An 18,522-nucleotide genomic window follows, 5' to 3' on the forward strand; every position below is an offset into this window, starting at 1 on the left:
TAGGATCCTATTGTCACGCGAGCGCGCGTAGACGCGCGCGAGTTATCCACCCAGCAAGCGAGTCTCACCACCCCTGCAGAACGTTTACCCCAATTTTCCCTGATTCCGCGTATCAAATTATCGGATCGCCCTCGAATATCTTCTCGTTCGATTATTAGATCGCGAGATTCGGTTTTTTATCGCGATTTCGATTATCGTCGGTGGATTCTGGAACGACGCGACTGAATATCCGCTTCGACGTCCGTTTCACGGAAATTCGTACTTTAAACCTCTGTATTTATATCATCGAGTCGAAGAAAAGCATCGTTATCGCGCTCATACGTTGATATTAAGATTGGAGGGTGTGATTGGTAGCAGAATCTGCGATTACAGAGGGGAGGCTGCGTTTACTCGCGTCTCGCGAGTACGTCGATCCATCCATTGTGCACATAATTATTTGATGCATCGTTGTTTATCGTTGCTGCTATAAATCACCGCGTACCAATCGAATTATCATCCGGCGGTAGCGCAGCTATTTATTATATGTAATTCGAACGGTATCGGGGCGTAAATTGGCGGGTGCACGCGCGTTGCCCAGGAAATTTCGGGGGCAGTCGCGCCCTCGCGAATTATGCGTCTCAATTTTCCCGGTTCCGATCGAGCGCCAGCAGTGGCCATCGAGGCTATTGAATTATTTATCGCGCGGCTGCGAGAAGACGCGGAGGTTTCTTTCGAACTGAAATTCTGCACCCTCGTGCGCGGCTGATGGAAGGATAGCGAGTTGGTTAAGTGCTATTTGGTTCGAATGTTTGCTGGGGTCTGAATAATCGCGTTTTATGAGGCGCTGCGAGGCGCCATCGCGAATGATTTAGCGCGAGGACGCTTCGATTTTAGTCGAAGACGCTGACCTGGCGATTCGAATCGTTCGAAACCGTGGTTGAAACGTGTAATTAGAACTGGTCGGGAAAGTATTAATTGCTTCTCGCGTTTTAACGTTTCTATTTCGATATCACGTAGATATATGGATGCTAATAAATTTATGAGCACGCATAAAATCTGCAAGCAGATTTGCACTTCGGTTGGCGTCCTATTTGAATAATTCTGGGGGTGCACAAATGTCGATGAATCATGCAAACGTTACAGATTAATCTACATGTTATAGCATATTACCGTTCACGTAATATATTCGAATATCTGAAACTAGCTATTTGTCCAGCACTTTTTTTTATTTATTTTAATCTCGCTACGCGAGCACGTCTCGAAGAGCAACGTACACCAGTCGCGTAAATACTTGCCGATCCGCGATTCGAGGGAAAATTTCATTTCACGCGATCGTAATTCATTTTTACGACTTAGCAGCGAAGTTTATAAGTGCGATTCTTTTCTTTGGCGTGAAGAATAGCCTTGAATTATTCCGTTCGATCCTGGAACGGAGCTCGTGCGTTATTACCGAAACAGGAGCAGGCTGAAGTGACGCAGGCGTTGAAGTCACTCGTGAAATAGAGCTGGAAAACATTGAGATAGCGAAGACTATTAGAAATCTAAATAACTCTGACTCTTACTGAAATCGTTTCACGCGAACGATGGAAAATACGACAGCATCGACTGCGACTAACGAGATATTAAAGTGTCGCACTTACATACGCTGCGAGCTCGTTCGAAAACTGATATTTCGCGAGTTTCGCGCGACTTGGCGGCGCTCCAAATAAAGAGAAAAAGGAAAAAAAAATAAAATAAAAGCGTCCACGCGTACCGAAAACTGGCTGATTTGTTTTACGACACGGCCCTCGTTTCACCCGGAAGGTTTCTGATTTATATACCGGATTTCCCGCGCCCACTTGTTTCGCGCGTTGACACACGCCAGCGCGAGCTGCCCCGCCTATTTATTATGTAACTAACTGACTCTAACCGAACAGAAGGAAATCGGAAGTCGAAGTTTACCCGTGATTTGAACGGATCCGCAGTTTTCGCCGTTCGTTTGCGCCAGCCGACTCGAATCGTGCGTGAAACACTTGCAACCGCGCGAAAGGGGATGATGAATCGACCGGATGGCTCCGTATGGAATAATTTATGGAGCTTTATTTTGACTTTCCCATTTTCGAGAGACAAATTAAGCGTTAGAGAGATGACGAGTTGCGTAAATACAAAATAAATGAAGTTAACGCTATGTGAACTCTAAATCCGTAATAGTATGGCGTCTAGCAACCCTTATTAACACCATTGGCGTTTTGCCACTCTCTCTGTTCCGTTTTCTATCCATCTACATCAATCTTAACTAAATCACATAATTGAAATTCTTTTAAAAACGCTTTTTGACATTGAATAACGATCTTACGATACTTGCGTCATACATCGATACCTAGTTTCATCGATTTAAATATTTCGACGCGATATTTCCATAAAATTACAACGATCGAAAACATTGAAACTCACTTCCTCGAGAAATCATAATTTTTTACATGTATCATCGACGCAGCAACCAAGCAGCTCTAAATATTTGCACCGTCCGATTAAAAATCCGTGGCCACTAAAGAGAGAAGCGTTTTCGAAGCCGTTCGACGCTCGCTTTACGCGCCATCGATGCGGGAAAACGCACGGGCGTGAAAAATGTGCGTGCCTGAAAACCAACGGGAACAGAATAAACAATCGTTACGGATCCGCTGGTAACAGGAAATGTTTGTCGAAATTCTGATTCTCTGTAAATATGTCCAAATTTTGTTCGCCAGCCGGTCGAACGAGCGGATAAAATAAAAATGTGATATTAAAAAATGGGAACGTCGCCGCGTGACGAACTCGAGGCGGTGTGCCTGACCCTCGTTTCATCGCGACGATGAAACGGTTCGTTCGCGTTAAACGTGGACCGATTTCCATGGGAATTTAATAGAGACCTGGGCGATTTCATTTCGCGCGCGAATTGGATGGGAACATATATGTAATCGAGTGACTGGACTCCATGGATAGGGGGACAAATTGATTTAAGGATGGATTAACGCTAGTGAAATTTTGCGGTGCGATATCCTGAAATATATACACGATACAACGATGAACACGGTTGACAACGTTCGTGATGCATGTAATATTAGTGAGAGAAAAATCTGACGTTTTTCAATCATCGAATTTGTCATAGAAAAACAGATAAAGCAGATCTGATTAACTAAATATGAGGATTAGAGGGTTGGAGGGTTGATATGCAAAAAAATAACTGCATCTGAATTAGAAAGGAAAGAATGGAAGAGGAGACTTAACGCTATTAATGACAGAAATCAGTTTTACCAAGACTCGTACGAAGTGTCGTCGATAAAATATCTTTAATGAAAAATTCTGTTCCATTTTACTTTCGTGCCTGTTTCCCTTTTCCTGGTGTGTTTATCGCTACGTCGAAACTCCACCAGGCGGCGGTTAATTTCATTTAAAGTAGAAAACTAGCCAGAAACCCGCACGCACACAGCCATGGGGGTTGGTTGCCCTGTTATTAGCTCGTTCTCGGCGGTTCAAATTTCCGAGGCTACTTACTCTCGACCCAGTATGTCATAATTACTCGTAAAAGTATCGCAAACGAAAGTTGCAACCAGACGTGGCGCTAGTGGGCCACTCGAGGATCACCATTTCCCGTGAAACTTCATTTTTTCGCGTGCATATACTCGCTACTCTCAGTTCCTTCGTTTCGTATCCAATATCGACGGCTAATGTTCGTAAATCCGCCAGTTTTTCTCTCGAAAAATTGTCAAAAATGGAAACTAAACGATAGAGCTGTTAAAGCTGAAGATAAAGAAAACGATGAAGCTGTGATTATGTCGATACAGCATAGAGACTTTTATGTTATATAGAGATGTTTTGCAGAATCTGACGGCAATTAAGGCAGCAGTCGTTCTTTCGTATTCTGTCGCGGTAACGCTTCAATTAAGATGGCGTCCAACAGCGATACGAAATCGACGGAAGCCTTCTTCAGTGATAATCAAAGGCCTCGTTAGAGCCTCCACCTTCATCGGAATTAAACCGCAAGTCAGGCTTGCAATTTTGCCGTACAAATTCCACGGTGTGCAGCGAAATTCCGGCGCTATTGCCGTAACCGCGAAACGATAACAAGACACCTTCTGACCGGAACTCTGTGAGCGATCACGTACCGCCGCGAGAACGGATCTCGTTTGGAGAGCAGAACGAAGCCCAAAACAACGCAAAGCTATCGGTTCCATTGATTTTTTAAAGCGTGAAATTGATCTGAATTACTTTTTGGCAGGTTGGCGAAAGCAATTTCGAGCAATTGCTTTTTTGGCTCATCGTCTTCGTGATTTTTAGCTTCTTCTTGGTAAATTCCGATTTTAACGTTCTAACATCTGACATGTAAGTGTAACTTACTCACAGATTCTTAATACTCGAACTTCTAACCTTTCGAATTCTGATTCTGATTCTTTGCCATCGTGCCTTTCAATTTTCTTCTTTCATATCAGTTTTACTTCCTCGAATTTCGAATTATTCCTCTTATCTTCTCAGATTTAGCTCAATTTTATAGTTACCCCTTTTTCTTAATTTATATTTCAGTGGGTTAGTCACTTTCGAAGTAGATCGTATTCATCAAACGAATCAGGTGCAATGAATTGCAGTGATTCCAATATTTCCTTTGGATGATCCATAATTTTACGCGATATCGGAAGAACGCGCCATTTTGAATATCAAAACGTTCAGAATTGTATTGCAGCTTATTTAAATCGACCGGAATGTTTAATTAAAAGTCGAAACGCCATGTACAATGAATATTCCACAGGCATCTGAAATGAAGAAATTTGTTGTCCCCTTTGTATTTGTTTAATGTATGCTCAATTTTGTCTAGAATATGAACGCGGAATTGAATTTCATTTTCTTTCGATGGATCCCGCGCCTCGAATTTATAAGCGTGATAAACCTGACGAGAACAGAGATACAGAATAAAGTTTGAAGTTTTCCTAAAAATTAATCAAGCTAAAAATACATTGCAAACATTACAATAATTATGAAATATTATCCTGATTCATTCAAATCAATTGAAAAGATTAATTACATCAAAGACAGCAGCTATATACTTTCATTCTTACTATAATTACGTATAGGACCTTTCCATATTTGTGATTAAAACGTATTACCACAGTTACTTAACTATTTTAAATTCCATCACGACGAGCCACTGATTTTCGATAAAAATAAAGCTCCTAAAGCGTAATTTATACTGCAAAATTATACGGCGAAATATAAATTTAACTACGGAAAATGTTTATCAAAATTGAAGCACGTTCGTCAACTTTTGCTAATCAACTTCAGACCTGGAAACCGTTTTATAGCCCTTGTTACTCTTTTATTCAACGTTAATGATAACTAACATAATCATTATAAACTATATTTACCTAAAACTACACGCTTCTGCATTAATACATTATGAAAAGTACCAATAAAATGGATTGAATTTAACGAAACTTTGAAGAACCACTGTTCCTAAGTTTCAAATTATTTTTTGACGAAACCAGGCTTGTAGGCAGCGGAGAACCTTCACCTTTAAAATGGTTTTTGTTTCACGTCGATATCTCTTCCCGTTCCCGAGATATCGTCGTGTAAAGACTAAGGTAATTTTTAATAGTTTTCTATTGTCGTCCTTGTCGCACGCTCGGAAGTCTCACTCGCACGTGTCACTGACCTGCCTCAAGCGGATCAGCTGCGATCAGCTGATCAGTGTAAACAATAGTTTTACTATTTACTACGAGTTTTTAAAGATGGCCGCCCGCCCATTCATGACTTCGAGCGTCCAGGCCGCTCAATCTTTAAACGCCTGTATCTCTGGAACCGTTTGAGATATCGGGATCAAACAAAAAGCGTTATACTCGAGACACTTTCTGCTATCTCCTCAGCTGATATTTGTTAAAAAATTCGCAAGGCTTCTTGGTGTATTTTTCAATAAAATTTCACATTACATTACTTTCAGGAATATTTTTGTGTAGGGATGATCGAAGAGGTGTTAGATGTACAATGGATTCGGAAATGGCGGTTAAAAATAAGGATGTTAGTCGCTGGAATTGAAAATATAAGATATATTTTCAAGATGTATAAATTCGTCGATTTCTTTCTCTCGATACTAATTGAAAGACTCAAATGTTTCTTTTTCGCCTGCACTTTTAATTTTCAAGTATCCCACAAGAAAAAAAGAAGAATCTACTCTGCTGACCGACTCGTTATGTTTAATGCGCAATTATAATGGTATTTTCAATGAACAGTCACGGGTTTTAATAACAAGCTCAAACGGAACACCGCAATGTGTTACTACAACCGCGGCAGTGTGTATTTCTTGGCCTCGTACCCGCAGACCGCTGCTCACAATGAGATCTTGCCGCGGAACGGGATTAGCGTAATTCGTGAAGCGCCGTTATAGTAAACATTTGTTATTTCAACGGGCCTCTTTGTTTCCGTTCTCCTTTCTCTCTCCATCTTCCTCTCGCCCGGAGTACACTGACGTTTCTCTGCTATTCCTCTTTGAGCTGTCTACATCTATTTGCCTGTTCTTGCGCCTGTTTCCTTACATGCCCTGAATTTCCTTTGTATTTATTCGCGTTAATGCCAGTCCCCATTAATTTTCCGTCGCTACTCTTGGACATGCCCTTTCGTTCGTTCTGCTATTTCAGATCGTCCCTAAATGGTTTTGCTGTCGGTAGTATTTATGTTTCATTACACGATTTTATGAAAGATTCATTCTCGTTCCAGCCGTTTGGATAGAAGCGTAAAGTCGAATAAGTTCCTATAGAATCTTTTAATAGCAGCGGTGCTTTTCCTCTCTGCTCTCAACTATACTCTTGTAAATTTTTGCATATAACTATTACAGTTATTTTCTTAAAATTAAAGTACTACATTTCTCTGCAAGTTTGATTGTGAATTTAAGAACTGCATCGAAGTAGAAGTAAATTTTCCGTCACAAACAAACAAAATCCCAAAAGTTTACAGATTTCCATGCTCTCTGTGTCTTAATTATAAAATTACCACTAACACTGATAATTCTACGCGGACGTAAGCGCAACGGTTTCAGAGACGAACTATTTCGAACTTCCGTTTCGTATCCGTCCGATACTTTGTGGAATCACGGAGTTATACCTACACCTAGCGAAACACCACCCGGAGGAACGCGACGTCGACAATTTCCAGTGTTTTCACGCGAAATCCACGGGCGCGCTGGGTTATTCCGCGGCCGTTCGCGAGAACTCGAAATTAAATCGGTTCCAGCGCATCGAACGACGTTGCACGCCGTCCCGCCGTCTATTTCGCGCGACACATTTCCGTTGCCTCCGTCGGAGCCTCCCTCGCGCAGCTGAATTTACGCTTAATGACGTTCGTCCTGTTACGCGTCGCATAACCATAACCACTTCCGTCACCATCCACCGTTTTCTGCCATTTTCCCGCCGCGAGTTGAAGCCAACCCTCGAACTTTCTGCCTCGCGATTTTTTCACTCGACTATTCTCACGCGCCGCTCGTAACTTCACCCTCAGAAACATTTTAAACAATTTGACAAATTTTTATTCGTTCGATTTGCTGTGTTATTATTACTTGTTGTATATGTCTGCTGAATGAATATCAATTTCAGTTAATATGATGTTTCTTGTTTAGAAATTCTGTTTCTTGTCAAATTTAGTTTTCACAATTTTAGAATATTTATTTCTGTTCTGAAGTATCGGTTATAACTTTTTCATATCGTTTTTTAGGATCGTATAACTCGCATTGGACTGTGCACGTTATCATAAATTAACGTCGCACATTGTGAAGATTGCTTTGTGGAAACTTGTTGAGAGGTTTCTTCGTAGCTATTCAACAGTTAGCCAGACTTAGCTTATACCGTTCGCGCGTAGTATAATGAGGAAAACACATTATATTAATTGTCTCCCGTACTAATTTTCGAGGCACTCAACTCGATGTCTTGAGAAATTCAATATCGTCGAAACGGCGGAAAATGGAAATTCGACAATTTACGGTTGTCACGATAATATCATTGCGACAGCCACATTGGTTTACTGGAATGGTTGTGTTCCTGCATTCGAGTCAAAAGTTTCAACAGTAATATCCACTTCAATTCGGCCAGTGGATTATACATTTTCGCAGAGAAGCTCGTTGAAAATTTCATTTCGAAGCGTATAAGGGTGCTCGTATTTTATTGAAAAATATCTCGAATGACATAAAATGGTCTGAATCGAACGTAGCAATAATCTTAGGCACCAGAAACACGAAAAGTCTGGAAATCAGCTGATACTTAGTTATTCTAATTAATTTTTGCGACTTGAAACGCAACGAGATAGTCATCATCGAATTGTCTTCGGAAGAAACATGAGAAAATGTAAAATTCCATCATCGAAATAAAATAATGGGAAAGTTTCGCGTTAATTTTAATTTTTTTTTATCGCAAGACTAAAAAAACGACACGGTTCATCGTTTAATGAAAGACTTGCCTCTCGAAGGGGCGCACAACCACAGCAGCTATGCGTGACGTAAATAAATACGGAAGTGAATTATTATACCTCGCAGTCCCATTCCGTGTAATTAAGTTGCTGTCTGGAAAACTGGAGGCGCGAGTTAATTAAAGGAGCCGCGCGTGGGTATAAAGAAGCCGGTGGCGTTAATTAAAAGGAGGACGGACACGTTTGAGTCTTATGACGAATCCTGATTGCCGGCTTTGAAAGGGAGAAAGGACACCGCGCGCATGCCAAAAGACTGGCCACCATTTTTCTTTGAGAACTGCTTTCGCGATCCGCTCGGACCTGAAACGAACAAAAAACCAAAAAAAAATTCTCAGAAACCGGAATTACATCTAATTGTGTCCCTTTGCCTCTCGCAATTAAGCGCACGTGTTACTTAAAAATTCGGTTAATCAGCAGTTTTGTCGCTGCGTTGATTCGTACTGTCACAGAATATTATCCTACCCAGTATTATAACTCCATCTATTAGTACTCAAATTTGATATAATATTTCTGTTTAAATTCCATCGATAATGCCCAATCAAATTCTCAACTAATCAACAGAATACAGAAATGACAAGCCCCTTTAAAACGACGAGGAATCGATGTTTTTTAGAAGTAGAAGAGCGTACCGAAAATAGGACGAAAGGAGGGGTTGTACGGTTGGCAAACGACGCAGGAACGGCGCCATTTTTTCGCCATTGTTCCCGGACGCGGCGCTTTCGTATGCAACGAGCCCGTCGTCGTCTCGCGTCTGCAAGATTCATTCTGAAGATACTGCTCGTACCTCGTCGACGGTATTTTATTTAGCCAGGGCTGTATATTTTCCAGCTGAGATTTCTTCTTGACCGCGCGGAAGCATCCCGACAGGGGGGTGGCGTAAGGGTGCAGGGTCGGGGGAAGAAATATAAGGGCGGCTGTTAAGGGTTAACCTAGTTGAATAACGACGGCGACTGTTCTTCCGGCGACGTGCAACCTTCGTCTCTGTTCACGATCTACAGATGAAACGTGGTTTATGTCGGACAGTACCGCTGTGGGGCGTTAACCCTTTTAAGGACGCTGCGAACAAGCTTGCGTAATGTAGCCTCACGATGACCAAATGAAACGTGGATGGTGGTTTCAAAGTGAATTTCTTTGGAATCGTTACATTAAATAGTAATTAATCTCTTAATAATTGATACTGCTATCAAAAAGTGGACGTTAGGATTTTATTATTCACGTTGTGTGTGTCAAAAGCTATTGTAATTGAAGAGTCAGATGCGAGTTTCTTTCTGGATGCGAATATTGATTATGGTTTGGCGAGGAGAAGAAAAGAACGATGGAGGAAAGATATTTATTCGTTATCCTTGGGAACGATGCGAGCAGAGATGCGTTATTTAAAGTAATTCCGCGACAGCGCGGTAATTGGAATTCCCGCGGATGGCGAGGCCGATGAATGCGCCGCGCATATTCCCATTGACGTTTCCGTGCACGCGTTCCGCATAGACCCATAGAACACAATCAGTCACGAAATCGCGGAAGCCTCGAGTTGTCCCAACGAGTTTACGTGACGTCTCGAAAACGCTCGCGACGAAATAATTTTAAAATCCCTGCGACGAGACGCCTACCCGCGGCGTCGCATTGTTCGAGCCGCGTTTAATAATCCGACGCTGCGTTTCATTGTTACGCCTGCGAATCCCTCTGACTCCGCGGAATGTTAAATAGACGGTGTCGCGTGAATTTTGCTCCGAACAACCGACACTTCGGGATTGTTTACGCGAGCCAAGTAACGATTTCATTCAACGAGCCTCATGAATACCTTATCGCGCGATTATTCGAACCAGGATTCATCTGAAATAATAGTACACTGAATAGGTGTACAAATTACCATCGGACATTTGCATAACAATTTTTACGTAGCAAAACAGCTGCCTCGAAAAGTACCGTACGCTCGAGCGCGTCGTTCGAAAATTCCCGATTTTCTGGGACATTTAAAAAACATTGTGGAACAGCCATCGAACCGTGCCAACTGCGATACACTCGACTACGCTTCAGCTGATTACACCGCTGCTTTCAAGAAGGAGACTCGCGAGAGTCTCCAGTTCGTCGCGAGCTTAAGAATTCCACGGTGGAAATTTTTCCACGATCGTTTACCCAACGAATCCAACTAATTTCGCATTCGTTCGAAATCACCGGAGCCATTTGCGCCTTTCGTTTACATTGGTATTCTATTTCACGGCGAGAATTCCGCGCGGAGACTTGGTCGTCGACGAGGGAGAGAAGAAAGAGAAGAAGAGAAAAGAGGGCGAGCAAAAGGGTGGAAGAAAGTACGGAGGGACAACCGTAGCCGGTGTAACGAATCGCTGTTGACTCTATAGTACTTCTTCGGCAATAAGGTCCCATTGCGAATGAATTAGCGTCATCAAGATAGTAAAGTCTCTTTAGAGTGAATTCAGGCTCGCAATTTAGCGAGGTACATCGCCGAGCACGTCCCAGGCGAATAAATCCCCCAGAGATCCCGCCGTAGGATAACTTTCACTCCGGCCTTTATAAGATTTTATAGGATACTTTTGTAAGGTAAATTTAACGAGCTAAGTCGCGCGACTGGTGGCCGACTTTCGGTTTTATAAATTAGATTTGTGTATTTTAAAATTAGAAATTGAATCGCATTGGCTATAGAATATGGTTCGCTTTCGCAGAATTGTTTTAACTAACGCACTGCTGCTCGTATCGTTCGAAAGAGTGCTGGAGCCTTTCTCCTTCGTTCTCTTCTTCTTTTCGTCAAAGTATAATCGATATCACTTGGTTTCCCTTAAATTTGCTTGTATAAATAGTATTCGAATCATTAATCAGAGAAAAATGTCACATCGCACGTTATAAAGCTCCAGTGAATCAACGTCGTATCACGAAAAAAATGAGCCAAGGGTTGTTTTATAAACGAAACTAAAAGGAAGACAAAAATCGACAGAGGTTCAGGTAACAGAGACAGGGGACAGTGCGAAGAAAAAAACAGCGGGAGTAATAAAGAGGAATCGGATAAAACGAATAAGTGGTTGGCGTGGGAGAACAAGGGTGGGAAAGGCGAGGATATACGGCATTACAGGGCAAATCCGTGTACGAAGCAATCGTTCGTATTTTATTAATCGATAATTCGCGTGGTTTTTGTTTTTTTTTTTTCCTCGCAGTGCTCGCCCATCCGAACAATATGGACCATGGTAATGCAAACGAGTCGTGCCTGTTTTTATCGCGTTCCGAACATTTTTATTTTCCATTTACATCTGCACCCCGTGCTTTCACCCTTCCGCAAACCGGTTAATAAAATTGTAGCGAAGCGGTGTTAATTAATCAATTCGATTAGAGGAGTCTCGTTTCGGATTTATTCCCCTGCTCGATGACGAAAAATGTTTTATAATGATTGTCTACCGTGAGCTCTCCGCGTTTATTTATTTATTCGTTTTCCGTACAACGTTCCGTCAGATTGATTGGTTTTGTGTTATTGCTTGTGTTGTTGATATTTGGTTTTTGTATTTTTTATTAAACTCGTAGGGAGAATCTAGAAAATACTCACGCATCGCAGATTTATCTTAACGAGAAACCACGCGCGATAATCCTTGGATCATCATTCGCAATTTGTTGCGCGGCGACCTTTACGACTCCCCACTGAGTGAAATTCAACCGAAGAATCGCGGTTTTCGAGGCAGCACAGGCTCAGTGAGAGGTTAATTGGTTCTGATATTAATAGTTCATTTATCGCGGTCGATTAGGCGCGATGTAACGATTCGAAGTACTTACGTTGCGGCCAATTTAATTAGTGCCTCCAGCAGATAATGTGATCAGTATTTACCCAATAACGTCTAAGTAATTACGTTTGTTCTCGTAGGACGCTTTTATTTAATAATCAAAGTATTTATCGTAAGAATACTATTTTTTATAACTTCAATTCTTCGCTAGACACTCGACTACTACCCTTAAAATTAAACATAACATCTTCAACCCCTTCTTATGTCATCCACCACTCGTGTACCACTTATTTCACTACAATCGAATCCCAAAAGAAGCAAATTCTGTCCCATTCGAAGGCAAGTGTCTCGACTAGCAAAAAGTAGCAGACAGTAGGTTGGTGCATAAATTAGGGTTGGTTCGCCGCGGTTTAGCGTGAACGAAGATGAACGCTCGTCGATCATCGAGTCGCGGGGCGATAAATCAAAGGTCGCGGTAAAAGCGGCGCGTTAAAATGCCCGCGTGCTCGTTAGAGGGACACCCACGCGTGTTATACGTGCCGGGAATCGAATTACCCCGCGAAATAATACTCGACGCGGCCGACGCAATCGATAATTGGCGAATTTCTGCGCGGAGATAGCTCGCGCCGACAATAGAATCGAATCATAAACCCTCGCGCTGGTATTTAAGTGAATTAATGTTTCGACGAGATTGCTCTGTAATGCGCGTTGTGCTCCAGTCTCGTTCACGGCGATTTAATGGCCGCCAGGGGGTGGGCGGGGGTGGAGGTATTAAAAAATAATGGCCAGCGGCGGCGGACGACTCGATGAAATGGAGGACGATGGTTAATTTGCAACGATCACACGGAATACGTGTAACGATGTTTCATTTGACGAGTCACCCTTTCGATGCGCGCGATTTTTTACGTCGAATCGTGATGAAAATTGATGCTTCCATGATTTTTTCTTTCGTTGATCTATGTCAGTCTATATATGCTTATTCTATTATACTTCTATGCTATTCTATTGCACCCTCTTGTCGTGGCACCCTTTGGTGCAACCTTCTGTCGTGACATTCGCTTCTTGCTTCGACGATTGCTACCCATGATATTGATTAGAGTTTTATTGTTTTCTTGTCGTTATTCGATGTACTTTAGGAGTTTCATTAGCCGCGATTTATTTTTTATTGCTTCCTTTAATGCCTTCTGAGGAAGAAATTTAGAAACACTTAATACAAGAGGCTAGTGAAACGTAAAGAAACAGACGAACCTTATGAAATTATTGTTAAGATAATTATATAGCTTCATAATTCGTCGGTTAATTCGTTTTGCGATCAGAAACGTCGAGATAGTGACAAACACGACAGTAATTGAAATAAAAAGCTGCTGTTAATTTGTAAGTCACGAAGATAATTGAAATTAATTATTTTTATGAATAATAATCTCGGATCCCACCGAAATTCGTACCATTCACAATCAGAACTCCATAATTGATCATTTCGTCGACACGCGGATTTGTAATATCCAATTAAGAATTCAACGTGTTTATCGATAATCATTTGCAAGGTATACTCCGTTTATTTATTTACGAACCGACGGACGATACTTTATTCAACGCGTCGTTGTAATAATTCACGATTATCTCGGCTACTTTCCGCGTTTCCCGTTATTGAGCATTCGTAGTAGGAATATATTTGACGAGCGTTTTCCATATCGAAGGTCTGATCGATTAATAATTCGAAATCAGAAGTTGAACCTGTCGTTGTAACGCGCGCGTCAACCCCCGTGCGAAAGGAATTAAAATCGCGAGCGTTGCTTTAATAATATAATTCAAAAATATTAAACGCAACAGCTAAATACTTATTGTGTAATGTGTAATTCGCTTTATCAGCCTGTGAACTTTAGACGCGCGATTAAATGATACACGAAATCAATTTCCATATCAATTTTATTCCGCTGGCTCGCATTTAATCTTCAGTCACTTACCACTCTTCATTCAGAAGAGATTTACAATCACATGAAATGTATCCACTCGCAGCTTTCGATAGTATATAATATATTTTCTAGTTCACTGCTGTAATATTAACTGAACCAAAAAAAAAAAAGGGGGAGGAAGAAGAAAAGTAAAAAAACCGAGTAAAGCACTGCATTTCGAAGCGAAAGTTCGCAATCGCGGCAGTAAATTGACACAGCGGTGGGGCGCAAATTAGAGAGCCTCGTTAATTAAGAATTATCGGCCGCGCGGGGTTCAATGAACGAAATTCCAGGACGGGATAACGGGATCGTTTCGGAGCCATAAAGTCGCGGTAATTTATTCCTCGCTCGATGTACATATGTCAGACATTGTAGAGCGACGCGGGATCGCGTAAACGTTCGACGATAATCAAGCACGCGTTCGTGCCTGAATCTGGAAATAATCGAGCCAATAAATTCGGGGACACCGTGGAATTCGCGAGTTTACCAGCCGCCCGCGCGCTTCATTGTCAACCACCGCGACGGGAATAACGATCTGACTCGAAACGAGCCACGGTGTTTCGAAACAATTGCACGATCATGCGAAGCCCCGTTCGCCACCTCCTTTTCAGCGACTTCGAAACGTCCGAGGACTCCCAATTAGAATGGAAATCGTTTATAAAAAGTAATACACGTTCGCATAAAATTCGACGATTTTTATTTCACACTCACCATGCAGTTTCAGTGATTCTTACGTAAGAAGGATCGAACAACGTGTTTCGATACAGAGGATTTATTGAATAGCTTTCTGATTGAGAAATATTGCTTCTATATGGATATTTGACAAGATTTATGGCTGTTTTCGTTGACATAAAAGAGAACAGAAGTTTCGACCACGATGCTACTTTAATTATCATTCTATTTATTTTAATAACAATTTCAGGACTTTTTTAATCTAATCTACAACGAACCTAGTAGGATATCTTTAAAAATATCGTGTCGTTACATTTAAGAATGTTTCAATTAATATGACAATTTCATTGATCAGTTTATTAAGTACTAAGACCTTCGAACTTACATCACAGAGCGTTAGAACTAATTTTTCTTTATTTTTTAAGATACTTAACGTAGATTCAAAGTCATTTACATAGAAGTAAGTGTAGCTCTAACAAAATTTACCCAGGAAACACCGGAAGGAGCAACCGAATCTCTAGACAGAGCGATGACTAATCGAACTTCTTTTTCAGGGTGGAATTTTTAGGTAAATCCGCGAACGTTCGCTAAATTAACGCGATCCCTACGTGAACGTATCCCCACGACTGTCCTCTGTCAATCTACGAGAATCGCGATCGTGTTAATTACTCACGCGTCTCTTTCAGACGAAAAATCCGTGTTCCTCCCCGTCGTATATATGCGAACGATTTACCCTCGAGCAAAAACCGATCACGTAAAGCAAGGTAACGAGTACGCATGAAGTGTTCAAAAAAAAAAAAAAAAGAACGAAATAGGAAACGCAAAAAAAAAAAAGACAGAGAAGCAAAGAACCGAGAAGCCTCTGCAAAATCACCAAGCTATCCGGGGAATACGAAAATTTCTAAAATCGATTCTCAATGTTGTTGTCTCTTGTGCGCCCTCGTGGTCGTGGTCGAAAATCGGGCCGAAACCGCACGCAATTGGACCCACACGACGCGTGTTAACAAGGCTGCGGCGACAATAAGCGCAAGGCGACTTCACGGCGCCGTGGTCACCTTCACCAGCCCAGAGTCCCACCTGGTAAGCCTCAAAAAGCTTTCAAACAAACCAACAAAAAATTGACAAAAAAAAAAAAGTTGTGTAATGACGAAAAAAAAAAAAAAAAAGTACGCAAGAAAGAATCATTGGATGAAGCACAACAGAGAGCTTGCAAGCCGTCAAAGCGTGCTGTGCTCTCTTTGAAGCTAATTCGCCCGGCCACTTGATACGCATCTGTATAATTATTCTCTCTCTATATATATTATACATATAATTGGCTACAAATCTCACGCGAAACTTAGCTTTTTAGCGAGGAGCGATCACCAGAGCACTGAACTTTTCTTCACCAACCACTCACAAACCTTGCTCCACACTCTCTCTCTCTCTCTCTTTCTCTTTCTTTCTTTCTTTCTTTTTCTCTGTCTCTCTCACTCTTCCACTTTTCTGTTTGGTTTCTTTCTCTGATCTTTTTTTATCGAGAGAGACCCGCGACTCGGTCGAGACGAGGGGAAATCACCACGACGATGAAAAGTTTCGAGCTCTCCCGGACTGCCATCCGGTTTCTCGATTATAGCAACCCCTTTAAGCTCTCTTGCGCTTTGAATGATCGCGCGACAGGAATTGGGTTACTTTTGCTCGCGCCCGGGAACAGCCTTGATCGAATTCGCTTCTCGAACAATCGAAATGCTCGTTTCGAACGTTTAAATGACACAGAGAGCCTGGGATAATTAATATCGACCTTTTTCAACCTTTTTCAAATATTTCTTTCAAGATCAATTTTTCACGAAAATAAAATTGAACATGATCGAGCGTTCACTTAGATTTACCGTTAAATTCTTGAACAGATGAAACTGAAAAGCGCACAGCAGATAGATTTTGTTAAATTCGACACTTTGAACAATCGTCGTGGCGATTTCTCGTCGCTTCGCCGCAAGCTTTCTTGTGGAATGGTTAGGAAGTCTGTCACAAGTTGTATACATAAATAAATATATATATATTATATATATAGTTCACGCGTGGGGTTCATGCTCACGATCTTAAAGCCTAGCCTCTATAGGTATACACCACTGGTCACTGCACATGCACGCAATAATCTTCGCTCCTCTCGTTATTGTCATCACTGTCACTCATCTCGTCACGATCACCAGACATCGTCAACGCGGCTCTCGCGTTCGCGTAATCGAGAATCGTCAAAACGAACGTCAATTTCTTGCGAAATACCTAAAAGAAAGAAATATCCTACTCATTTGACTTTGTAAACTGTAATTTACAAAATTATTTCTTAATCGAATTTATCGTAGAACAATTGTATTCGATCGAGTTATTTTTGTTTTACGAAATACACGAAATTATCGCGCGTAATTAAATGACGATTCGTTCTCTGCTATCGATCGCTCGATGGATCGTTTTCGTGGCTCGATCAGCTCTCACGAATCTCTGATCCGAGCTTAGAGATATATATATATATACTCATTTCATCGAATCATCCTCTGTGCCTCGTGGAATGAGCGACTAATGAGCGTCTGACAATTGCCTTTTAGCTCGATGCACTGAAATGCATGAGGAAAGAGGAACGGAACGAATAGCACCGCCTGCATGTTGACGCAACAAAATCTACGTCTAATTGTTCTTTCAGGACGAAAACCGGACCGCGTTTCCACGTGCGAACGTGGACACGAGCCACGCCTGCCTTCGTGACCGGCGACCATTTATTTGCACCCGAGACGTGCATACGTACCGAAACGGAGACTCTCGCGTTGTAAACGGTTGCTCGAAACGTTTCCCAGTGACTGCTTTTTACGATGAAGGCGCGCGTTGACGGCAGTTGGACGGATCGTCGAGATTTCGTTTAGCCCATTGATTGATTTTTATTTAATAACGTTTCTCTTTTGGACGCACTTCAATCGTTTCGTGGAAAATCATTTTATCGAAGTATAGAGTGTGGAAAATGAGATGACAGCTGATTTTCTTTAGCATAAATTAGAGATTTCAAAATCGCATGTTTTAAAAGTAAGAATACGTTCATATTCTCTCTAGTAATTAATTAAGCTCTCCAGATAGCTTACACGTACGTCCGATAATAATGAATTCGAAACGGGAACAAAGCAGCCAGTCAAACGAGAAATTCCACTTTAGAATTAAACGGAGTGCAAATTATTCGACTAAAGTAGAATCCAAGCTGTAAGCCTCGGTTTAATTATTAATTAAGCCGTTTATCACATCGACAAATACATCGTCCGTAACTCTAACGCTTACAATATTCCCTGGTTTGTTCGCGAAATTATAATAACAAGATTACTCTAACAACGTGCTACTACAATTATCAAATAAAAACCCTCGAATCTACGAAAGCGCTGCACTAATTTCGCTCACGGTTAAACGTATCGTTTACTCTTCTAAAAACAAATATGGCGTCGATCATAGGGTTGAACGTAATCCAGCGATTCCAACCGCAACTCGCTAAACTTCACGAAGCACGCTGGAGGAAGAGAAGAACCTCTGTCTCGATCCAACGGTAAAGTTTTCCATCCGACGAACCGAGAAAAAGAACGTGTCATTGGAACGAGTTAGAGTCCGTTTCAATCGCGATCGAAGTGGAGGGCCTAGTTGAAGGGACACGATAAAGTAGCAGTCGCTGAGTCATCATCGTTCTCCAGCAACGAGAGGAGCGCATAAGGTTATCCGTGCATCGACGAGCAGCGCGAGAA

At 41.6% G+C, this 18,522-nt stretch overlaps 1 protein-coding gene across 9 annotated transcripts in view; it reads left to right on the forward strand.

The window, feature by feature from the left end:
* Nrx-1 (neurexin 1) overlaps positions 1 to 18,522 on the forward strand; it is a 345,279-nt gene that overhangs the window by 214,792 nt on the left and 111,965 nt on the right. For 6 of the 9 annotated variants that reach the window (XM_076893320.1, XM_076893321.1, XM_076893322.1 and 3 more), the window contains one exon: positions 15,785 to 15,856. The exons of the other annotated variants lie outside the window; for them this stretch is intronic. In XM_076893320.1, the coding sequence (XP_076749435.1) occupies positions 15,785 to 15,856 (72 nt within the window). The remainder of the gene's footprint in view (positions 1 to 15,784; positions 15,857 to 18,522) is intronic. 9 annotated transcript variants of the gene reach the window in all.

Source organism: Xylocopa sonorina, chromosome 4, assembly GCF_050948175.1.
Source record: "Xylocopa sonorina isolate GNS202 chromosome 4, iyXylSono1_principal, whole genome shotgun sequence".
Classification (NCBI taxonomy): Eukaryota; Metazoa; Arthropoda; class Insecta; order Hymenoptera; family Apidae; genus Xylocopa; species Xylocopa sonorina.